The sequence below is a fragment of the Chlorocebus sabaeus genome, chromosome 11, assembly GCF_047675955.1.
Source record: "Chlorocebus sabaeus isolate Y175 chromosome 11, mChlSab1.0.hap1, whole genome shotgun sequence".
NCBI lineage: Eukaryota > Metazoa > Chordata > Mammalia > Primates > Cercopithecidae > Chlorocebus > Chlorocebus sabaeus.
Genome location: NC_132914.1, coordinates 125,639,473 through 125,665,509, shown reverse-complemented (window position 1 = coordinate 125,665,509; position 26,037 = coordinate 125,639,473). Strand labels below are relative to the sequence as shown.

The window sequence follows — 26,037 nt, the reverse complement described above, 5'->3', positions numbered from 1 at the left end:
AAACATATTTTATTGCTAAAAATGCTAATGATCAACTGAGTTTTAACAAGTCACAATTTTTTTTTCTTTCTTTCTTTTTTTTTTTTTTTTTTTTGCTGGTGGAGGGTCTTGCCTAGTATTGGTGGCTGCTGACTGATCAGGGTGGTGGTTGCTAAAGGTTGGGGCGGCTGTGGCAGTTTCTTAAAATAAGACAACAATGAGGCTTGTTGCATCCACTGACTCTTCCTTTCATGAATGACTTCTCTGTAGCATGTGATGCTGTTTGATAGCATTTTACTCAGAGTAGAACTTCTTTCATAATTGGAATTAACCCTCTCAAAGCTTCCTGCTGTTTTAACTAAGTTTATATACTATTACAAATCCTTTACTGTCATTTTGACAACATTCACAGCACCTTCACCAGGAGTAGATTCCACCCAGAAAATGCTTTCTTTGCTCATCTGCAAGAAGCCATTCTTCATTTGTTCAAATTTTATCATGAGATTGCAGCAATTCAGTCACATCTTCAGGCTCCACTTCTGATATCTAATTCTTTTGCTATTTCTACCACATCTGGAGATACTTCCTCTATTGAATTCTTGATCCCTTCAAAGCTGTCCAAGGAGGCTGGGACAAACTTCTTCTAAAATCCTGTTCATGTTGATATTTGACTTCCTCCCATGAATCACAAATGTTCTTAACAGCATCTAGAATGGTGAATCCTTTCCAGAAGGTTTCCCCTTTACCTTGCTTAGATTCCTCAGGGGAATTACTATCTATGGCAGCTACAGACGTGCAATATGTCTTTCTTAAATAATAAGACTCAAAAGTCAAAATGACTCCTTGATCCATGGGCTGTAGAATGGATGTTGTGTTAGCAATGGATGTTGTGTTAGCATTGGATGTTGTGTTAGCACTGGATGTTGTGTTAGTAGGCATGTAAGCATTATTCATCTCCCTGCACATATCCATCAGAGCTCTCAGGTGATTAAGTGCATTGTCAGTGAGCAGTCATATTTTGAAAAGAATATTTTTTTTTGAGTGTGGGTCTCAACAGTGGGCCTAAAATATTCAGTAAGCCATCTTATAAACAAATGTGCTGTTACAGGCTTTGTTGTTCCATTTATAGACACAGGCAGAGCAGATTTAGCATAGTTCTTAAGGGTTCTGGGATTTAGGAGTTAATAAATAAGTAACAGAAAGTCACCAGCTGTATTAGCTCCTAAGGAGAGAATTAGCCTGCTCTTTGAAGCTTTAAAGCCAGGCATTGTCTTCTCCCCTCTAGCTACTAAAGTCCTAGATGGTCCTAGCACTTTGGGAGGCCAAGGTGGGCAAATCACTTGTGGTCAGGAGTTCAAAACCAGCCTGGCCAATATGGTGAAACCCCATCTCTAATAAAAATACAAAAAAATTAGCCAGGCATGGTGGCCGGCCCCCATGTAATTCCAGCTACTCAGGAGGCAGAAGCAGGAGAATTGCTTGAACCTGGGAGGCAGAGGCTGAGGTGAACGGAGATTGCATCACTGCACTCCAGCTTGGACGACAGAGTGACACAGAGACAGGAAGTGAGCACGTGTTTTTGGAAAAATGTGCTGATAGACTTGCTCACTGCAGGGTTACCACAGAACTTCAGCTTTTAAACAACACAGTATCTGTGAAATGCAATAAACTGAAGCACAACCAAACAAGGTATGCCTGTATAATTAGAAGTTTGTTGGCCGCTTCTGATTCATTGAGCTTAAGTTCTATTTTTTTCTTTAATATATGCATTTACAAGAAATGGTTCCAGTTAAGTTCTCGTTATGTTTGCAAATCAAGCAAGGTTAAGGTCACTTAAGAGGCCTAACAGGTTTTGTCTGCTCAGGGATTATTCATGCCTGGTCTGCATTTAATTTGCTAGAACAAGGGTTTCACCTTCCCATCCATCATTTGTGCTATGGTATCCAATGCCACAGGGACATCAATAGAACATGCTTGCCCTATGGCTGGAAGCTTGGCAAGAACCACTGTGTTATATGAAGCATAATGGGGTGAAAAATCAGTTACATCAAAACAAGGTAGGCTGATGGGTGATTAAATGCCCACTGCAGGCTTAGTAGGAATGTCATGGGTGAAAGTCTCTTGAACTCTCTGGAGACTTTGTAGCTCACTGGGCTACTGAGAAGGAGGTCGAGCTGTCCCCAGCACCCTGCAGCCACCAGTCCAGTGAGGTGAAAATGGTGCTTTCCCCCATCCACCGTGATGTGCAGCCATGCCTGGTCCTCCTCTCCCCACTGTGCATCTCAGGATGGCATAATTGTGTCTGTCCGCTGCACCCTTTAGCTCTCCCATCTGAGATACAGAGAGGTGAGCCATAATTTTTAAGAGCCAGTCCCATGCCTGGGCACCCTGTTTTGGGATATGGTCATTAGGAACTGATGAAATGCATCGTAATTAAGGTGTGACATTCTTTCTGCCAGTGTGTTATCCAAGGGGAGCCCCATCTTTGAATACCCCTCTCTGATATTATCAAAGCCCTGTTCTTGTCGTTTTCAAACAGAAGGGATATTAAGTTATACTTATTACAAAGTATAGGCTAACTAGATTAGGTCCTTGCTCCTTGGTGAACATGAAAATTGGCCTTGATTTCCATGGCTGGTCGACACATGACCTGAGCCAGCATCTGGGAGGAGCATTTCAAAGAGACAGAGCTCCTTGCAATGTCAGGCAAGGCTGTTGGGTTCCCAACAGACAGCTCTTAGCAGCCCATGTTCCCGGCCACGTTCGTGATCCACGGAGAAGCATGGTGGCTTTTCAGCCTGATAAGCAATTGGTTATAACCTGTGACTGTGGTCATCTACCTAGCCACACGGCGATCAACCATTTATTCACATTTATTCATCTCAGGGTTTCTCCATGGCCGCACGTTGACTGGCATTTGGGATTAGAATATTCTTTGTGGGGTTAGTGCGGAGGCTGTCTTGCACATCGTAGGAGATCTAGCACTATCTCTAATCTCTGTTTACTAGACGCCAGTAGCACCTCCCTCCCCAATTTTGACAACCAAAAATGTCTCCAGACATTGCAGATATCTCTGGGGAAGTGAAGGTAAAACTCTTTCCCTGTTGAAAACCCTGGTTTACCTCAATGAAAGCCATGGCATCCTTCCTCCCAAAGAAAGTAGATGCTGCTACAGAGATGGGAGTTCATCAATTAGAATGCTTTCAGCTGCAATCCACAGCACTCAATCAAGCATAGTTGCAATAGACTCTGTGTAATGTCCAGAAAAATACATGTAATAATAAAAATAATGCAATGACAATAGAGTTAACATTAAGTGCTTAATATGTACAAATATGTTAAATTATCTTACTGAAGTCCCACAATAACCCTGAGCTGGTGTTACTGTTATCATCTCTATGTATAACCTGAGGCACAGAAAGGTTGGGGAACCCACCTTGGTGGCACAGCTAGAAAACTGTAGGTGCAGGATTTGGACTCAGTTGTCCATCTCTGAACTTACAGCCTTCCTCTATGCCACAGGTGTGGGCATCTGCTATTTCCTGCACGTGACATAAATCCTTCTCCATCCAGCACCTGCACACAATTTTCTCTTTTTCAAACAACTCTGTCTACACTTACAGACAGCGTGTTTTTCATGGGATTAATCTTCCACTTCCGGCTCTAAGGGTAGCCTGGCAAATAGGTATGTTGAAAGTTGCTGGCCACAATAAATGGATGACAGGTGGGTGTATGACCCACACCAAGCTGAGGCAACTCAATCTGAGGACATTTATTGCACCTATTATAAAAGAGATGCCTAAACTCTGAGCAGGGTCCGAGCTGGGAACCCTTGGGGTGACCACGTAGAGAACCAGCAGGAAGGAGAACAATGTGGGCGAATGGGAGTTGCACAAATAAGTGAGGGAGACTGAGTCCCAGGAACACCATTCACGCCCTGATGCATTTGTACCTGAAACCCCCAAAAGTTTTAGTTATAGGGGGAAAAAATTCCTTTTTAAGTTTAAGTCAGTTAGAATAGCAACCAAAATAAGCTTGACAAATGCATTCCTCCTCTCTGAGGCCTTCGGTTTCCTCATCTGTAGAACGGGTTATTGAGAGGATTGCGTAGCATATCGGGAACGCATGACCTGCCAAACCCCACACAAACAGGACTGTCTGGAAGCCCAATAGGATAGCCCAAGCAGCAGCCCCACGAGGAGCCAGCACTCTGGCTCTTGGGACTGACAGGTCCCATCCTGGCGGCACTGGGCAAGAACAGCTGAAAAGGCTGTGCGCTCCTTTATTTTGTTCTAGCAGATTCTGCTTTTAAAGTTCCCTCTGGAAAATTCAACAGAAAGAAGGCTTCGTCAGGAAAGCATGGCCGCAGTGCCTGCAATATCAGAGCACACGACAATGGGCACTGGTATTTTAGAGGAACTTGAGAGATGGCCTCTGTCTCCTGCACATTGTACTGAGGAGTGTTTCCATTTGAGTGAGAGCCACAAGCCGGGGGTGAGGATGCCGGGCTTCTCTAGCTGAGTGCCTTAAGGGGAAGGTGAAGGAGGAAGAAACTCCTGGTGGATGTGTGTTCCCCTAATGTAGCTGGGTGGAGTATCGAGAGCTTGGATCCCACCCTGGAGGAAAGTGGGGAAGGGGAATCAGGAGGCTCCAGCCTTGGAGGAAGTGTCCTAGGCTGAGCCTGAGACCCACAGCCTGCCTCCTCCCCCCCTCTCAATCCCGTCTACACTGCATCCTCCTCCTGTGTTCCTGGATGTCCCCACTTCCAGGCCACCACCTTTCCTAAAAATATATACATACCTTTGGAAGTAGAAACTGAAAGGACTAATAAACACACAAAAAAACACTCCCCACTTCTCTAGGAGCACAGGAAATAGGAGCTGATACAGCAAAGAGGTTCCAGGAAAGACTTTCAACAAGCATGATGCAATCAAAATAATCAAAATGCTTTTGCAATAGGGATGCTTTGTTTTTTTTTTCTTTCTTTCTTTCTATCCAAGATTTTAATTCAGTTAATTACTTTTGGAGTTTCAAGACATAAAGGGTACAGGTTTGCAATATTCAGGAACCCTGGAGCAATGACACGGCCACAAACAAGTGCCAGCATACGGGACTCTAAAGTTACCTTAGTACCCAGAACACTGGAGTACCCAGCGTGCTTTCTGAAATCATTACTTGCCACCTTATACTGCTTCTGCTCCCCACAAATTTTTAGTTAGAAAGGGACTACATGTCACAGGTCCACTAATTCACGTGCTAAATCTTTCACAACAGACAAAGCTGTGATTTGGAGAACTCGAAAACTCAGACGACACTTCAATGGGCTAAAGAATGTGGAAGAGAGAAGGCAGAATTCGGGGTCAGAAGGGCTCTGGTTCCTTTCTGTTTTCGCAGAGCTCGAGTCAATTTTATGTTTAAATGTTTCCCACAACAGTAAAATCGCTCTCCAGTATTTCACGGGAGCTGGGCTGCCTGGCAACCCAGATGTGTTGTGGGGAGCTGCGGAGGGGGACAGGGGATGGAGCAGGAAACATTATTTCTTTACTTCTTCCCAAGCAGAAAGAAAATTGTTCCTTTTCTCTGTTCCAGAAGAATACATTTAAAATGACAAGCTGAAGAAAATGAAAACAAACCCTTCCTTTGGAGACATTCAACAGGGGAAATGAATTTCAGACAGACTGTGGGAAAATGAGTTGCCAGAGTTCTCTGAATTAGCTCCAAACTTGCAGTCAGTACAAACTTGGTCATGTTTTAGGGTCTCCTCTGCTAATGAGGAGGCTGGGAACGGTCAGCTTGCTCCTGAGGAATCCACTCGATCCTGCAGATTTATTACGCCCAGTAGGAAGGAAAGAGCCAACGACGTGCAGGGCAAGCCAGGTATCTGGACAATGCCTTTGAGGGTTTCTCATATCCTCAGATATCCAAGAGATAAGAAAAAACTTCGCTCCCTGAGATGAAGCCATAACGGCATACACCCAGGCTGTGCTCAGTAATTAGAAGAGTGGATTTGAGAGTGAGGTCTAGACTCCTCCGGCGGACAGGAGTTTATTCTCCACGTGGCGAAGGTCCAGATTCCCGTTTGTAACTTTGCTTTTCCACCGCAGGGAACATGGCCTGGTGCTGCCAAGGGGCATGTGGCAATTGAAAAGAACCAGGGAAAGACAGAGTGGCAGGCTCTGAAGCACGTTGGGCAGTCTGTCTTCTCGGTCATGGGTTCAATGCTGCCTTCCACCCATCCCCAAATTCACATCCAGTTGGAACTTCAGAATGCAACCTGATTTGGAAAAAGGTCCTTTGCAGATGGAATTAGTTAAGGATCTCCAAATGAGAGCCTTCTGGATGAGGGTGGGTCTGAAATTCAAAGACGGATGTCCTAGTAAGAAAAAGGACGGGGATACTGAGACACAAAAGAGAAACACAGAGAGAAAATTCACATGAAGATGGGGCAGGCATTGGATAGATGTGGCCACAAGCCAAGGACCATCGAGGACAGCCAGCAGAGGCAAGGGAGGGTCTTCTCTAGAGCCTTCAGAGGGAGCATGGCCTTGCCAGCACCCTGATTTCAGGCTTCTGGCCTCTAGAAATGTGAGAGAACAAAGTTCTGTTGTTTCAAGTCACCAAGTTTGGGACAATTTGTTATGGCAGCTGCAGGAAACTGATGCATCCTTCTGCTTTGAGGCATGATGTAAACCGAGAGACACAGTCAAGGCCCCCAGACTGCACAGTGGTGGTTGAGAAGTGATTCTGCTGTCAGCTTCCATTTCCAATTTCTCTTTAGAGCCAGTAACTCTGGTTGAAATCAAGGAGACATGTAATGCGGCTGCTGTCTTTAACAGGGCACACATGTGAGTGCCATTCACTGTGGCCCCTCCCGGATGAGTGCCAAGGGGCAGGGGATGGGGTGTTCAAAAGGCTGGCCGCAGTGTGCAGGTGGGGAGTTTCCATCAGAATGTGTCTGCATCATGGATCCAGTGTCTTCACTAGATTATGTGTTGATCTGGGTGGCCTGAGGGCCCGGCTAATGGAAATTATAGTGAGGGGATGCCGAGGCCCTTTCCAATATCCTCTTACCACTACCTCTCCCTCTCCCCTGGGAGCTTCCCTCACCTGTATCCCTGACCAGCCATATAGGCGTGGAATTTGCCACCTTCCACCCACATATCTGATTGAAGTTGGCTGGTCCTTGTTTTGGCCATTCTCACTAATCAAAAATGTTGAAGGGGTTTCTAAATGTGATACAGTACAAAGCACAATAAAAAATTAGAAAGAGTGGTCTGGTCCTAAGAACCCTGTCAAGTAATGGGCAAAGCAAAACATGTGGCCGCCCAATGGAAAAACCATCTGTAGGGTAAAGTTTTGACAATTGGCTCAATGTTTAACATGTAGTTAGTTTAGAGGCAATAAAGAAAAGTCAAGGTCAATAGCCTTTTCTATGACACACATCATCTCTTGGGATATCATTCTGTCAAGTATATGATTCAGTATTTCGTATATTCACAAAGTTGCACAACCATCAACACTACCTAATTTCAACATGTTTTTATCACCCCAAAAAGAAACCCCAAACCCATTGGCAATCACTCCCCACATGCCATCTCCCGTTGTCCTGGAAACCACTAATCTACTTTCTGTCTCTATGGATTTGCCTATTCTAGGCATTGTATATAAATGGATTCATGTAATATGTGACCTTTTGTGTCTGGCTTTTTTTTTTTTTTCCCCACTTAGCATCATGTTTTTAAGGTTCATCCATATTGTAGCATGTATCAGTGGTTTATTCCTTTTACAGCCGAATAATATCTCATTGCATGCAAATATCACATTTTGCTCATTCGTTCATCAGGTGATCTGTGCACACAGTGGTATATTATTCAGCTATCAAAAGGAAAGCTGCTGTGAACATTTATGTATTTTGTAATTATGTATATTTCGTGCACAAGTAGGAGACTCACTTCTGAGCAGCCATTAGCCCATCACGTTGGGCTAATTTTTTGTATATATATATATATATATATTTTTAGTAGAGACGGGGTTTCACTGTTAGCCAGGATGGTCTCAATCTCCTGACCTCATGATCCGCCTGCCTCGGCCTCCCAACATGCTGGGATTACAGGTGTGAGTCACCACGCCCGGCCCCAAAGCCCTTTTAAAGGAGCAGCCATGATTGGTGTTTGTCTATTAGAACAGGCATGTTCCATGAATCCCACCCCTAACCCTCCTTTGGGAATCTGTGACTCTGCTTTTTGCCTTGAGCTGGTTAGAAACTTAGGTTTAGTCTGCAAGGGATTAACCTCCCAAAGTCCCTTTTTTTTTTTTTTTTGGAGACGGAGTCTCACTCTGTTGTCACCCAGGCTGGAGTGCAGTGATGCAATCTCGGCTCACTGCAAGCTCTGCCCCCTGGGTTCATGCCATTCTCTACCTCAGCCTCCCGAGTAGCTGGGACTACAGGTGCCTGCCACCACGCTGGGCTAATTTTTTGCAATTTTTTCTTTTTTTTTTTTTTTTAGTAGAGACAGGATTTCACTGTGTTAGCCAGGATGGTCTCAATCTCCTGACCTCGTGATCCGCCTGCCTCGGCCTCCCAAAATGCTGGAATTAGAGGTGTGAGTCATTGCGCCCGGCCCCAAAGTCCTTTTAAAGGAGGTGAAACCCACTTTTATTTTTTTTTAAGAGACAGGGTCTCGCTATGTCGCCCAGGCTGGACTTGAACTCCCAGGTTCACACAATCCTCCCACCTTGGCCTCCAGAGTAGCCGGGACTATAGGCAAAAGCCAGTCTTTCAACTCTACCTGAATTTCCTTGACATACATTGAGACTCTAGAAATGAATCCACCTACAAACCTCATCCTGTTTGGAAAAATAATACTTCTCTCAGTATTCTTGCATAAATCTTAGCACATTTCTTCAAAGGCTTTCTTCCCTGCGTCCACCCTTCATCCTTTTTGTTTCTTGGAACATGGTGAGGGCATACGCAGCGGTTAAGCACACACAGCATGGTGTTGCCTTGGTTGGGGGAGATTCAGTGACGGATGAAATGACTGGGCTTCATCCACCAGTCAAAGCAGGACAGAACTAATGAACCAGGAGGTCCCATACACAGCTAGGAAAGAACATCACCGTCTGTGCCGAAGCTGAGAAGCGGCTCCTTGCTCTCTTACTTTCTGAGTGCACTCCTGCAAAGCCAGGGCTATTAAAGACTGCATGCTTGGCGTCTAGTCTCTCGTTCTGTCTTTACTCATGACAGAGGACTACCTCCTTATTTCACAGTGTTTTACTTCAAAAACGAATCTCTTAGGATTTATGTCCTGAAGGCTCCATTATCAGTCCTGACACACAAAACCTGCCCAGCAAAGGACAAAGAAGCCATGCAATTGCTGTTCTATTTTCAGTGATGTTTGAGGACCATCACAAGGCCCACATCCCACAGACCACCCAGATATCTATATTCTCTGCAAGTCAACGGCGTAGGCTCGTGGTTGTCAACCAGGGTGATTTTGTCCCCCAAAGAAGAGTTAGCAATGTCTGGAGACATTTTGGTTGTCAGAACTGGAGCAGAAGTGGAGGTGCTACTGGATTTTATCTATTGAGTAGAGTCCAGGGATGCTGCTCAATATTTTACAATGCACCAGACAGCCCAACACAAAAGAATTAGCTGGCCCCAAATGCTGATGACATGGAGGTTGAGAAGCCAGTCCCTATGCTAAGCATCTCTCTTCACTGCACTGAGACATGCGGATGTGTCTATTTACTGCACAGAAATTCATGTTAGCAGCAGGAGTATAATCTCCCAGTCAAGAGCGATGCTTTATGACTCTCTTAGCATCCCTAATGCAGGGTTTGGAATTGGTTACAAGCAGAGAACAAATCTCTTCCATGTCTATGAATCACATTGTTCAATTAAGAGAGCTTATTTTAAATTGGAGAGGATGAATGATCACTGCCTCTGCTCTTTAGGTATCTATTTCACTGCTTACTGACAAGGCCAAACATTTCACGTCCCCCTATCCCCAAGTTCCTTGCTTTAATAACCTGCAGGGTCAAGACTGACCTACCTACTTACAACCTGCAACTTGAGTCAAACTAACACTGATTTTTTTTTTTTTTTTTTTGAGATGGAGTCTCGCCCTGTTGCCCAGGCTGGAGTGCAGTGGCATGATCTCAGCTCACTGCAAGCTCCGCCTCCCATGTTCACTCCATTCTCCTGCCTCAGCCTCCGGAGTAGCTGGGACTACAGGCACCCGCCACCATGCCTGGCTAATATTTTGTATTTTTAGTAGAGGCGTGGTTTCACTGTGTTAGCCAGGATGGTCTCGAACTCCTGACCTTGTGGTCCACCCGCCTCAGCCTCCCAAAGTGCTGGGATTACAGGCGTGAGCCACTGCACCTGGCCCCTAACACTGATTTCAACAGCAGAATGATTCTGTGAGCTCCGACTAAGCTAGGCTTTGGGGAGGCAGTCATGTGGAAGTTGTCCCATCCTCAATATCCCCAGGGGCTCAGGAGCACGGACGTACGCTGAGATAATTTTCAGAACTGATGACCTCCATTGTCAATACATTTTGAACATCCTTGGAAAAGTAAATAATGCCTACGCTTTCTCTAAGGAATCCTGATCTTTATTTCAAGAAGATTCAGTTAATTATGAAAGAAAACATCCACGAAAAGGAATGTTTATGAAATAGGTTTGATATTAGGCATTTGGTTTTGCATTTATTCAATGAATGTTTACTGGGGCTTTATTTTGTGCCAAGTCATACACCAAGGACTGGGGATATAGCAATGAACAGAGAGATGGAAAAAGGGCTTACCCTCATGAGTCAACACACTCATATTTGTAAAACCTCTCTGCATATGTGTTTTTCATTTGTGTTGGTAATTATTTTTTATTTCTTAAAATAGGCTGCCAAAATCACGTCATAGCTACAAGAAACAAAGGTTCCATCTTCCACACCTTGACTTTTGGGTATCATGAACTAATTTGATTATAAAGCAAGGGTTGCCTTTGAATTCACCGTGTGAAGTTGCAGACAAAATTCAGTCTGCTTCTTTTTGCTCATGGAAGACTGTCCTTTGTGAAAATGATCTTGCCAAGAAGGTTCATGCCAAGTTTACATGTATGTTATTAGTCCCATAAATATTTCCAAGAAGTCCAGGCCCTCTCAGTGAAGCCACTGTGCGAAGACCCATGGAAGACAGAAAGTCTTTGGGTTTCTCAGTGAGGAGAGATTATTCAAGGTCTCCCTGCCGGTCCTGCATGAATTTCCCAATAGAAAAGAACAAGCCATGGACCTTGGTGATCCAACATTCTGTGTCCTGGGTGGTTTTCTCCTGTGATCTAACCAGCAGCCAAAGGTGGAGGCAGCTGGAGAGATCTGGATAATATACACACTACGTGTTCTTTATGCACTCATTGGCTGATGGGCATTTAGGTTGATTCCATATCTCTGCAATTAGCTATGTGTACACAGAGGCATATAGAGTGCTAGAATGGATGCTAGAGACTCAGAAGGGGAGAGGGTGAGAGGCTGTTCAGGGATGAAAAGTTACCTATTGGGTACAACGTATGCCAGTTGGGTAACAGGGGCACTAAAATCCCAGACTTCACCACTGTGTACTTCATCCCTATAGCCCCAAACCACTTACACCCCCTAAAGCTACTGCAATGAAAAAAATACAGTGTTGGTTCCCAAACTTCAGCGAGACTCATACCAACTTCACTATTATTCCCACATCTGTGTACATCCTCTTATATTATTTCCTTCTTGAATATTTTTTCCTTAAAATAATGATTTTAAGCATTAAAGTACATTTTAATTAAATTAAAATTATAATACATTATCTAGGAAGGGAAAACCTGCCTCTCTCACAGGATTTCCATCACAGAATGGCACCTCTGTCCTTCATCCCCAGCGTCCTGATGCTTTGTGTCTCCTTCACACAACTGTGCCCACAAATCTCATCAGTCCTAGCTTTAAAATTAATCCAGAATCTGCACACTCATTTACACCTCTGCTGCTGTTATCCTGACCCAAGCCTCTGCCTTCTCTCACCTAGATTACTGTAATACACACAAATAAGTTACATCATGACATTCCTTATTCAAAACCTTCCAGTAGTCCCCATCTCACCTGGAATAAAAGTGTTTACAACGGCTCACAAAGTCCAAGGTGATGTGAATCCCAGCTCCCCTCAGAGCTCACCTCCCCCGACCTCTCCTATCTTCCATTCTGTTTCAGCCACATTTGTCTCCTTACTATTCCTGAAACAAACCAAGCAAGTGTCCCCAGGACCTTTGCACATGTTTCCCTGCCAAGACCACACTTGATTCAAATGCCACTTTTTCAACAAAGCCTGCCTTGACTGTCCCCTTAAATTGTATTCTCAGCACTTTCCGTTCTTCCTCCCTTGTCCATTTTTTCCTAAGCCACTTATCACTATCTATTGTATTTACTTGGTTATTATTATTATTATTATTACTGAGACAGAATGCCACTCTTGTCACCCAGGCTGGAGTTCACTGGCATGATCTTGGCTCACTGCAACCTCTGCCTCCCGGGTTCAAGCCATTCTCCTGCCTCAGCCTCCCAAGTAGCTGGGATTACCGGTGCCCGCCATCATGCCCAGCTAATTTTTTTGTATTTTTAGTAGAGACAGGGTTTCACCACATTGGCCAGGCTAGTCTTGAACTCCTGACCTCAGACAATTCACCCAGCTCGGCCTCCCAAAGTGCTGGGATGACAGGTGTGAGCTACCACACCCAGCCCAATTTTGATTGTTTTTATCTTCCCCCACTAGGAAATCAGCTTCACAGAGGCAGGGGGGGGTTGCCGACTTCATTCAGGGCTGTAGAACAATGCCTGACAAATGGGCAGGGGTCAGTCCATATTAATTGAGTCAATACTTGCCAAATGAATGAAAAGAAATATTATATCCACAGTGAAAATGGAAAACCACTGTTTTGTTTGTTTAGTATTTGGGCTATCAAAAGAAATACTTATAAACAATGAAAGCAGAACGAAGTTTTAAAATTCCAGCTAGAGAAGGAGAATGCTTGGAAACAGTGACCTTTCTTTTTGCCAAAAAAAAAAAAAAAAAAACCCAACAAGATAAGTAGGGGCTCTCAGGATGTTAGAGGTATGCTAGCAGAAAACAAGACTTTTCACTGTAACATTATAAGAATGGAACGACAACTGAACATAAACTGAACACAGAGTGAACTGTGTACACTCTGCAATTCCATGGTGCTTAGTGTCTAGCGTTGTACATCTCTTGTACACAGCTGTGAGCCAACACACGGAAGTCCAGAGCCTTCCCACCCATTGGAGAGTGTGCCATTCATAAAGCTCATTTTATGCAGGATGCAACTCCAGGGACTCTGTCTTCACCAGCTGGCTGGAGGCTAAGCTCTCTGAGGGCCTCTCGGATGTTGTCTAGCTTAAGGCAGATGGTGCTCAAATACCTACAGGGTTCTTGGCAAATACCAGATTCAGAAAGAAGGGCATGCAATCTTGGAGGCTGTACTAACTACACCCCTTGGTTGTGTCACTTCTTGGCACACATGCACATTTGGATTATTTCTATCTTGCCTACTAGAACATAAGCTTCACTCGGGCAGGAAGTTTTGCCTGTTTCATTCACTGCTGTAGAACAATGCCTGGCAAATGGGCATGGTTGGATACCTGCACATTGCATTGATAATACAGAAACACACAACGTATCTAGGGGCCTGCAAAGATGGCATCTTTGCACGGGAAGGAAGTTCTCTGTATTCCCTGAAAAAAAAAAAAAAAAAAAAAAAAAAAAAAAAAAAACAGAGAAGCAGACCGAGTTCATCTTTTCCTAATGGACACTGAGAGACTTGGGCAGGTGTTCAAGGAACTAATTCTTCCAACTGAACTTCCTTGCCTTTGAAAATGTCTTCAGTCACAGATAAGCTGGAAAGAGATAAGGTGTCCTAAGACCTACATTCTGACCCAAACATCCTCTGTGGTTTGGTTAATAATGTTATGCCAATGACCGTTTCCTGGCCTCAATATTTAGTACTATGATTATATGAGGTGTTACCACCAGAGGAAGCTAGGGGAGGGGTCTATGGAAGATCACTGTATTCTTTTTGGAACTTCTTACAAATCTGTAATTATTTAAAAACATAAACCCTTAATTTTTTTAAAGAAAAATCTTCAGTCATGTTGGAAAAACATGAGAACTGGAGAGAGGGGGAGAGAAAGAGCGAGATTAAGGGAAGGAGAGAAACAGAGAGACTCCACACAGAGCAAAATTCCAGTTGACACACTGTTGCCTGCTGATCATTTTGGCAACTCAAATTAAGCCAAGACTCTGAAATGTGTACGCCGTCCATAACGTCCCTTTTTAATTAGTGAAATTCCATCTTCAGAATAAGAACGAACCTCAAAGACGGGTCTTCAGATGGTTGGTTTGTTCCCTAATCTTTGAATTCCGACACGCCTGAGACACAAGGACTGGCATTTGCACATGTGTTTGGGGAAACTCTGCTGCTCAGACTTTCTCATGAGCAATTGCTTTTAGCCCTTAGGAAATTTGCTTCGAATTTAAAACCCGAGGTAAGGAAATATAACACGTGCCATATCTTGGTGAACGGGGAGTGAGGCGGATCCTCTCTCCCCAGGACTTTGATTTGTGATGGGAAAGATCAGAAAGGAGGGAATAGAGCTGCTGCCCTTGACGGCACTAAGCAGTGCCCTTTCATGTGACTAAGTCTTACCCCTAGAACCACGCCATTAGTAACCTCTGTGCTACAAACGCTCCTGTCACTATACAAAGACACTGCCCTTTAAACAAAATCACAGGACAATGGGAATAATAGAATTTTGAGAATAAATTTGGTAGTTGTTTCACACAACACACAATGTTCACTTACTGTGAAGACAGAATTCAATGCTTATTGAAGGTTTGATGGGTGTTTAAAAACAGCCCTGTTAGAAATATTCAATGTTGACAGAGAAGTTTCAGTGCACCAGACACTGTTATGAGCACCTTGCAAATAAATGTTAGTCCACTGAATCCTCACAACCCATGGAAGCAGGTACTACAATTACATCTGCTTTAGAGAGGAGGAAACTGAGGCACGCAGAGGTTAGTTAACTTGCCTACCATCACAAGTAAAAGGCTGTAAGCAAAAGAGATAGGATCAGAATTGAGGTCAGCTGGTTGGAAGACCTTTGTTCACCACCACCATGACTATCTTCGTGATGAAAAATTCAGAAAACAGATCCTCCTCTCTGAAGAGCCCCGTCTAAGCATCCCTTCCAGGTGCAGCTGGAAGGTTGTGCACCTCACACCTAGGGACCCAGGTGGCTCAGCTTGCGCTCACCCTGGTAGACACCAGACCCTGCATTTCCCAAAGAGGAAAGTGAACGAAGTGCAAGGGGGAAGATGATGACTCTAAAATTTTACAGCTACTTAGCATGACATCAGTTCCCCATCTTTCTGTCTCCAGCTTCCAAAGTCAGAAATAGTTGCATTTATTTCACGATTGATCTGAAACTTAGGGGGCAAAGGGACTTACCAAAAATTAAACTCAGATCTCCCAGATCAGTACCTTTTTTTTTTTTCTTTGAGATGGAGTCTCGCTCTGCCGCCCAGGCTAATGTGCGGTGGTGTGATCTTGGCTCACTACAACCTCCACCTCCCAGGTCCAAGTGATTCTCCTGTCTCAGCCTCCTGAGTAGCTGGGATTACAGGCACACACCACCATACCCAGCTAATTTTTTGTATTTTAGTAGAGACGGGGTTTCACCATGCTGTCCAGGCTGGTCTCAAACTCCTGAGCTCAGGCAATCCACCCGCCTCAGCCTCCCAAAGTGCTAGGATTACAGGTGTGAGCCACTGTGCCCAGCTGATCAGTATCTTTTTGAATCCAAGCCAGGGGGAAACAAACACAATATGCAGATCCTTTTATCTGAATATTGGCTTCCTGGTCCCTCAGTGACAAGGTCATGATACTTTCAATAAGCTCCGGATACAGTGACAGCAAGACCTGTCCCTTCCCAGCAGGTTTCTCACTGACCACCAAGGTTCACAATGCCAGTGCCATGCGAATCCTTTGTACAATAAATCTCATAAAAAGACGTAGGATTTCATGACATTGCTGAAAGGGATGTCATAACAGTCCTCCAAGCATATCCAAAAAACACTGGCAAATGAAGATCTGCAAAATTAGTTCATTTAAAAATTGAAAGGAAAAAGTACAAAGACGATGACAAGATGTATACTTCAGAAGACAGTTATTTAAATCTGAAGGACTAGGATGAGAAACTAATGGAAACCTCTGAACCTTTTTATAAATGAAAAAACAAAAACAAGCAAAACAAAAAAACTTCAAAAATGAGCATCCTTATAGTCATATTACAAAATTTAAACAGAAGTGAAACATGGTGTGATATACTATCATTCTAGCTTGCAAATCAAATATTTTTCCAAGCTACTCATTCAAAATGTGATTAAGACTTTCCTCTGACGAGAATTCTAACAAAACATAGCTGCAATTACAACCTAACTCCTTAACCATAACAGGAAAAAAAAAACCTTATTATTATCCAATTTATTTTTTAAACAAATTTCAAACAAATACTTTTTTCATTATTATGACAGTTTAGTCCACATTTTAAGAGGATTTGTTTTAAATGAATTTTACCCCAGTATTAATTATCCTCCTGTACCAAATTTTAGAATCATTATACAGAGTGACAGAGCAGCCCTGTTAGAGCTTGGATGCTGCTCTGTTGAATCTGCAACAGTGACAGTAGGTGGATTATCCTGCGGCTTTGTTTATTTGTTTTACAAGATGGAATACCTTTGCTGAAGAGTTTTATGTCGGGCATGTTTGCTTAATTGTTGCTTAATTCATGCGCTAAGGCCTCCCAGACACTAACTGGCAACATTTAACATCACCTAATTTAAAAAAAAAAAAGGTACTATGCTTGGCTCTTTTCACATATATACCCAAAGTGAGATCGCATCACTCCTCTGCCTTTTCTTGGGCTTCTTGAACATGGACTTTCAATCATGCAACTCCAATGATATCACATCAAAGGATCCACAGCAGAAAAACAATCACGTCCCTCTCCACGTGTGAGGATCACTGAAGGTCTAGAGAGGCGGATTACTCTGTCTAGATCCTTTTGGATATAACTTCCGCCCGCCCTTTGCCTCTTCTTCCCTCCATAACCCACGGTGGAAGGAGAGCTGTTGACAGCATGTGGGCAGGTGCACAATTAGCCTTCCCCTGTTAATGCTGAACAGCGCCTGAAGATAGTGAAAACCGACGCTTCCTGAATATCTACCTGCCACGCATGGAACCCAGTCGCACACCAGCCATGCCAAAGATGAGCAGGGGCAAGCATGGCACCTACCTCAAGATGAAGAAGTCCACGGAGGAATTGCTGGAGATGGTGACATAGGCCGTGACCACGTCTCCCTGCTTGACTGGCCTGGAAGGCAGCCAGATGACCACGTTACCACCCAAACGCAGCTCGCTGAGCTGGGCGCTGTCCTGGGCCCGGTAAAGGCCGACGGTGCCGATCCTCTGCAGGTGGGACGTGGTTTCCTCCAGCCCATCCTTTCCTGGACGGATGGCGTTGCCCTTCCTGAAGTCACCCCCGGCACAGTCCCCTCGCTCGTTCCCTGGGTGCACGGTGTAGTAGAGCTCCACGGGGGTCCCCTCCGGCTGGTCCACGAACTTCTTCCTCCCGGCACCCAGCGTCGGGGCACTGAACCAGCTGGACAGGAGCTCCAGCTCGGCCACACACAGCCCCAGGTCCCCCTTCAGCCGGCAGCTGCCCCGCACCTCTCTGGTCTCTCGGAAAGCAAAGAGCCTCAGGCACGGCAGCTTCTCCCCGGCGCTGCGGTCGTCCCAGTCTCTGCCCACGATGTGGAACAGAACCTGCACTTTGGGCCGGCTCAGGTAGACTTTGTCCCGCAGGATGTGGGCTTTTAGTTTCCAATCAAAACTAAACTTACTGGTTGGACCTAAAAAGTTTGAAGTCAACATCAAGTCCAGAGGCACCACCTTTTCCACAGAAAAGGGTCCGTAGCTGGCATTGAGCACTGGGGGCTGCCTGGTTTTGTAGGTAAAGAAGGACTCCACCCTCGACTGCAGGCTGGAGTTGCGCAGCAGGTCCTGGCCGGCTTCCTTGAGGAAGAAGGAGGTCTCTGCTCGGAGGACGTGGCAGCTCACAGGTAGGTAAGGTGGCAGTGAGGAGAATCGCTGTATGTTGTCTGTGACCCCGTGACCCTCTATCACTAGAAAGGGAAAAAGAAAAGAAAAAATCAAAGACAGGATTATTAATGGGCCGCTCATTAGCTGTTAGGTCTGTAAGCCATTTAGAAACGAGGGATAGAAATTCTGAAGTCCACTTGGCTAGAATTTTTACATTCTTTCTGGAATAAGTCATTAAAACGATTCTACATGGTCCATGAATTATGCATAGACTTATATTAGGTTGAAACATGTGAAAATGAGAATTCTGTAGAGTAAGATTCGTTGAATGGTGGCAATTTCATAGAGTTCAACTTAACAGAATGATGGTAAATTACCTATAGGAGTAAAGTGGGTATTTTATGAATAATTGGCATGAGTTTAAAACATACTTAATGGCACTGGTACATAAATAACAAAACAGGCCAATGTATAAAGTCCATAAATAAACCCAAGAATATATGGAAGTTTAGTCAGTGATAAAGGTAGCATCTCAAATCTGGAGGTGAACATAGCCTTTTTTTTCTTCTTTGTAATTTTTTTTTTTTAATAGAGATGGGGTCTCACTATTTTGCCCAGTCTGGTCTTGAACTCCTGGGCTCAAGCAATCTTCCAACCTCGGCCTCCTAAAGTGCTGGGATTACAGGCATGAGCCACCGCCTCTGCTGCAAATGTTGACTTTTAAATCATTGGTGCTAGGACAACTGTACAACCATCAAGAAAAAAGTAGATCCACACCCCACACCATACATAAGACTGAACTTCAAATGGATCAGCAATATAAATCAAAGAAGTTATATCTTTCAAGCACTGAAGAAAACATGGATGAATTCCTCTATAACCTGGCTGTAGGAAGAGCTTCACAATTATGACTCAAAATCTAAATGCAATTTTAAAAATTTGCCTATATAATTAAAAAAATTGCTGGGAAATGACAAGCTGGGAGAAAATATTTGCAGCACATGTATCACATTAAAAGGGCTAATGGCCCTAATATACAGATCTTGAAATTTGAGAAAAAAGATTTTTAAAAATTGAGAGAGAAGTCAGTAAAGGATATGAACAGATAGTCACAAAAATATATTAAAATTGTTTATATATAGATATATATATTCAAAACTATTGAGCATCACTCACAATTAGAGAAATACAAATGAAAACTACAAATACCACCTCTTACCTATAAGACTGACAAAAATGGCCAAGTATAACACACACTGTTGGGAAGTCGACAGGCAATAGGCAGTCTTAGTGTATTGCTGCTGAGAATGAAAAGTGGTACGACCTTTCCGGAAGGGAACTTGGCATTACATTTGCATTTTTCTTTGACTCTGTCATCTTACTTCTAGGAATCTACTCTGAAGATACACCTCTGGCAATTAGAAAACACATACACACAAGATCATTTATTGCAACACTTTTTTTTTTTTTTTGAGATGGAGTCTCCCTCTGTCACCCAGGCTGGAGTGCAGTGGTGCAATCTCAGCTCACTGCAAGCTCCACCTCCCGGGTTCATGCCATTCTCCTGCCTCAGCCTCCCAAGTAGCTGGGACTACAGGTGCCCACCACCACGCCTGGCTAATTTTTTTGTATTTTTAGTAGAGACGTGGTTTCTCCGTGTTAGCCAGGAGGGTCTCGATCTCCTGACCTCGTGATCTGCCTGCCTGGGCCTCACAAAGTGCTAGGATTACAGGCATGGTGGCTCACGCCTCAGAATTGGTTTTAAATGCAAAATATTTTGACACAACCTTCATATCTCTATGTAGAAAAATGGTTGAATAAACTACAGTAAATCCACATAGCAGAGTATCACAAGCTGCAATAAAAAAAGGAATAAGATCTGTATGAAGCAATATGGAGTGCTTTCAAAAATATATTGATAAGTTAAAGAGCATGGTGCAGAAGGCTATCTGACTACACTAACTTCTGTGTAAGAAAGAAGGGGAGTGTATTAGTTGTTTTCACACTGCTAATAAAGACATACCCCAGACTGGGAAATTTGAAAAAGAAAGAGGTTTAGTGGACTCACAGTACATGGCTGGGAGGCCTCATAATCATGGAGGAAAGCAAAGGAAGAGCAAAGGCATGTCTTACATGGTGGCAGGCAAGAGAGCTTGTGCAGGGGAACTGCCATTTACAAAACCATCAGATCTTCTGAGACTTACTCACTACCCCAAGAACAATATAAGGGAAACTACCCCTATGATTCAATTATCTCCACCTGGTCCTGCCCTTGAACCATGGGGATTATTACAATTCAAGGTGAGATTTGGGTGGGGACAGAGCCAAACCATACCAGGGAGATAAGAAAATGTCTATGTATTTGCTCATTCATGTAACACACATGAACACACAAGAAAATAAATCAGAGTCTATAAGGTTGGTTATCAACAGGTGTTGGGTGGGAACCAGGCAGAAATAAAGGGGGTTGAGGATGGGGAGGAAAGATGGAGGGTGTATCTTTTTTGTATAGTTCTGACCTTTGGAATCATGTTAATGTTTGACATATGATAATAATATCAACACGGGTAAGTAAAAACCCTGAATTGGTCACAAGTGGAAAGAAATGAACTTAATTATATTTCAAATGAATATCAAAACCACCCTGAAGGAGGGTAAGGGAGAACTAATCCAAGTAATTTTGGACACATATTTGGTCTTTTTTAAATTCCTCATATCTCCCTTAGAGATTTTGCTGTTTATGTTTATTTATTTGTTGGAAAAAATAGTAACAAGATAAGCCATTTTTCTCATGTTACTCAGAAATAATGAGTTAATGCCTACCATATTATTATTCCTAAATTCATTAGATTCTTTGATAATCTTGACCCATCTGGGTGGAGAGTGACTTTTAGTCATTGATCACCAAAGACACTGTCTTGTCATCATCGCCTTCTTTCTCAGCAGGGGAGAAAGTGTTTGTTATTAACTTTTCCAGGTAAAACGAGTTAGCAGAATGAATAAGCATGTCACCCTCTCCCCACTGGGTGGGAGCCCAGTTCCAAGGCTCAGATCCCTCTGGCCCCCTCCTGAGATTCAGCACACCGAGTGGCAATACCAATGGGGGTGTAAACCACTTGGCTCTGGGCTCTGCATCTGTTCAGACCTGACATTGCAGACTGCTCACCCTGGGGCTCCACCCAGCCTGCAGATGAGTTTTGCTTGGCCCACAGTGTTTTTTAAAAAAATCTTTATAAAGTGAAACTCAATTTTTAAAAACTGGGGAGTCTCTGGGTTTCCAGCTTGTCTCTGAACATGGGAGGAACTTGCAACATTTGGGCTTTCTCCCCACATGGCGACGAGGGGAGGAGGTGACTTACAGCCCCAGTGTTGCTGTCATCCTATGTTCAGCCCACTGTGCGCCATGGAGCTGCCTGCTTGTCCCTCAGGTGCTTTTGAGTTTGAGATTCCTGATTTACAAGATTTCTAAGTCGCTGAATATTGGGGGCTCACAAGCTCAACCTCAAGGTAGGAAAGCACAGCATGTCACCCCTCACTTCCAGGGTTTTTTGTAACCATCCCTGACATCAACAGAAGGACCACCAACAGCCTCCTTGCTGTTTGAATATTTTCTTTGCTAAGATCCCCCATGGGCTTATGCTACATGAGGGCATGACTAAGAACTTGCTACACACTCATGACCCAGAAACTTCAATTGCCCCACGTCTAACTTTGAAAACCCAAGAAAGTCCACCTCCTTGTTTCTGTCTTTTAAAACCCCCAGAAAACCCAAACAAGACTGCATTCGTATATTGACAGAGGAGATGGGAGCTGCTCTCTCCTTCTTTCCAGCCTTCCCTCCTGTCCCTTCCTCTCAGTGCAGCCTGCGCAACACACCAGCATATGGGGCAGCCTGGCTCTGCTGTCCTCTGGAAGGACCCTAATCCTCTTCCCGGCAGGGACACTGGCGAGCAGATCAAAGCTGCCTTTGGTGCTGCAGCCAAATGGACTTGGATTGTCAAGATGGCTTTTCAAAGCAATAACATTCTCTCCAGTTCTCAGCCCAGAGGCCTTGTTCTGGGGTCACCAGCCACAAGGGCACATTTGCCTCCCTCTCTTTAGGGATGGCTCGGCACTTCCATTTTAACCCCCTAATTTCAGAATCAGCTTAAAACATGCGCAAAAGGCCCTGCCGAGGTATGACATTCCAGAAAGAGCTCTGGCTCTCTGTCCTTAAACACGGACTATTTACGCAACTTGTCATGGTTTGTAAAAACCAACAGACGAATTGCCACATCTGATGCTTTTATTTTGAGGTATTTATCCCAATCCAAAAAAATCCTCTTAAATCTTGAAGTGTAGGGACTTAGAGACTCATCTGTTTGGAGAAGGTTATGAGCCAAGGGCTCTGTGAAGGGGCGGGGCACAGGACTCCAGCCCGTCTGCCGCAGGGGCATTCACCAACAGAAAGCATTTGGCAACAAGTGTTTTGTCATTCTTCATTCTTCCTACACATAAAGATTCCTTTTCTCTCCTTCTCTTAATGGGAAAAAAGTCTAAAGGAAACCCGTTTGCTTTTAAGCTGAGTTTATTTTCTATAAAATACAGATGGAGTAGGCTTGTGGTCTTGCCTCCTGTCTTAGGGTTCTTCCATTCTTTGAACAGGTCACTGTTTATCCTTCAGATGAGGAAAAATGAGAAGGGATGAAGTGAAGTGAAGCCTAGCTCATCCCTTTCTGTTGAGCCTCATTCTGAATTCTTCCAGCTCACGGGGGATTTGACTTGAGTCAAGAAGTGACAGACACCATAAAGAAAGGAGCAAGGCCTTGTATAGTGGCTAAGGGAACTTCAATTTCCATAAAGAGGAGAGAGAGACAGAGACAGAGAGAGAGAGATTGAGACTGGTTGATCTAGGTATGTAGCATAATCATAATAACAATGGAAGAGTAATTATAAAATGGCACCCCATCTCCTGTACCTACATACTTATCTACAACCTTTGCATGAGACTTTACAGTTCTCCCATCAAGAGGTAGAGTCAATTTCCCCACTCTTTGAATCTGGGCTGCCTTGTGATTTGCTTTGGCCAAGAGAATATGGAAGAAATGACAGCATGCCTCTTCTGGGCCCAGGTCTCAAGGGGCCTTGCACATTTCCACTCTGCCTCTTTTGGACACCTGATAGTAGGAAGAAGAACAAGCCTGGGCCAGCCTGGAGAAAAGACCACATGGAAAGGAGCGGTGTGATCCCAGCTGAGGCCATCCTGCATCAGGCAGCCCACGCCCAGCCCCAAACAAGTGAGCACGTTCAGCCAAGATCAGAAGCCCTGAGACTCAGGAGGCCTTGCACATGATTAAGTCTCCACATTTCAGGGTGTTTCATCATGAGACAATCCCTGATGGAGCAGCCAGCAGTCATCAAGAATTGACCCTATGTATGAGTCCACTTTCATACTGCTATGAAGAAATATCCAAGACTGGGCAATTTATAAAAGAAAAAGAGGTTTAATGGACTCACAGTTCCACAAGACTAGGGAGGCCTCACAATCATGGTGGAAGGTGAAGGAGAAGCAAAGGCACATCTTACATGGCGGCAGGCAAGAGAGGGTGTGCAGGGGAACTGCCCTTTATAAAACCATTAGATCCCGTGAGACTTATTCACTATCATGAGAACAGCATAAAAACCCACTCTGATGATTTAATTACCTCCCACCAGGTTCCTCCCACGACACGGGGGGATTACAGGAGATATAATTCGAGATGAGATTTGGGTGGGGACAAGGCCAAACCATATCACCATGGTCTAGGTGTGTTTTTAAATGCTTTACATGTGGAATCTCAATTAGTTCTTCACAACCATCTCATGGGGTAAGTATCATGATGACCACTTCTTATAGAAGAGGAAATTGAGGAATAGGGAAGGTAAATAATGTTGCCCCAGATCTCCTGGTTGTAAGTGATGTAGCTTAAACTCATGCCTGGCTGTCTGGTTCCAGAGGTTCTGGTCCACTTGGCAACAGGGCTCACCTTGCTCTACTCCCTGCCTCCCAGGTGCATGAGGATTCATTGAGATGATGCCTACAAAGTGTTCAGCAAGTCTCTGACTCATAATAAGGGTGCAAGCAGTGTTATAGCTTAATTATATCTTAGTATGTCCTTGTTCCAGAGTTTTAAATTTATTATCAAAGTTTAAATACATCTTGCTCCTTCATATCTCCAGGGTCTCACACATGGCCACTCCTTCTGCCTAATTAATTTCCATTCAGTTTCCAGATCCACCTCACCTCTTCTATTAATAGGAAGCCTCCCTGACTCCCACACGAGGTCCAGTGTCCCTCCCAAAATACCATGCACCTCTCTTTTATATCTTTTCACACAGCTGTAATTTTATATTTGCTTGTGTGCATGTTTGGTTAATGACCATCTTCCCTAACAGACTGGAAGCTCCATGGGAAAAAAGGATAGTGTGTTTATCCAGCAGCGTGCCCTCCTGTCTTGAATACCATGTGACTCAGTGACAACTCATGCAACACTTGAGAAATGCATGACGTTTGACCAACAGCCCAAACATGAAGCAAGCCAGATGGGGGAAGAAGCCACTTCACAAAACACAGCTGTAAGGTGTACAATGAGGGAAAATGTAGACACCATTTGTTGGAAGGCAGAACTTCTCACGTGTGGTAGGAAGAATTGCAGCCAATGTCCATGGACATTCTGGCATCCGGTAACGGGAGATGGCGACTCTCTACAGCCATTCAGTGTCAGTGCATCGGAGGTGCTGAGGAAACTTTCCCTTCATGTAAGTACCTTCTTTGCCTCACATTTGCCTACTTTTAGAGCATATGGTCACCTAGAAGTAAACTAACAATTGTTGCAGCAAACAAGAACAATTATTCCTTTCCCCAATAAAATAATGCACTAGCGTTTTTTTCGGAAGTATGGGATTATGTAAAAAGACCAAATCTACGTCTGATTGGGGTGCCTGAAAGTGAGGGGGAAAATGGAACCAAGTTGGAAAACACTCTTCAGGATATCATCCAGGAGAACTTCCCCAACCTAGTAGGGCAGGCCAACATTCAAATCCAGGAAATACAGAGAACGCCACAAAGATACTCCTCGAGAAGAGCAACTCCAAGACACATAATTGCCAGATTCACCAAAGTTGAAATGAAGGAAAAAATCTTAAGGGCAGCCAGAGAGAAAGGTCGGGTTACCCACAAAGGGAAGCCCATCAGACTAACAGCAGATCTCTCGGCAGAAACTCTTCAAGCCAGAAGAGAGTGGGGGCCAATATTCAACATTCTTAAAGAAAAGAATTTTAAACCCAGAATTTTATATCCAGCCAAACTAAGTTTCATAAGTGAAGGAGAAATAAAATCCTTTACAGATAAGCAAATGCTTAGAGATTTTGTCACCACTAGGCCTGCCTTACAAGAGACCCTGAAGGAAGCACTAAACATGGAAAGGAACAACCGGTACCAGCCATTGCAAAAACATGCCAAAATGTAAAGACCATCAAGGCTAGGAAGAAACTGCATCAACTAATGAGCAAAATAACCAGTTAATATCATAATGGCAGGATCAAGTTCACACATAACAATCTTAACCTTAAATGTAAATGGACTAAATGCTCCAATTAAAAGACACAGACTGGCAAACTGGATCAAGAGTCAAGACCCATCAGTCTGCTGTATTCAGGAGACCCATCTCACACGCAGAGACATACATAGGCTCAAAATAAAGGGATGGAGGAAGATTTACCAAGCAAATGGAGAACAAAAAAAAGCGGGGGTTGCAATACTAGTCTCTGATAAAACAGACTTTAAACCATCAAAGATCAAAAGAGACAAAGAAGGCCATTACATAATGGTAAAGGGATCA

At 43.9% G+C, this 26,037-nt stretch overlaps 1 protein-coding gene across 2 annotated transcripts in view; it reads right to left on the bottom strand.

Annotated features, from left to right (window-relative positions):
- TMEM132C (transmembrane protein 132C) overlaps positions 1 to 26,037 on the bottom strand; it is a 434,383-nt gene that overhangs the window by 267,816 nt on the left and 140,530 nt on the right. For both annotated transcript variants that reach the window (XM_008005202.3, XM_073021221.1), the window contains exon 2: positions 17,373 to 18,261. In XM_008005202.3, coding sequence (XP_008003393.2) covers positions 17,373 to 18,261 — 889 coding nt within the window. The remainder of the gene's footprint in view (positions 1 to 17,372; positions 18,262 to 26,037) is intronic.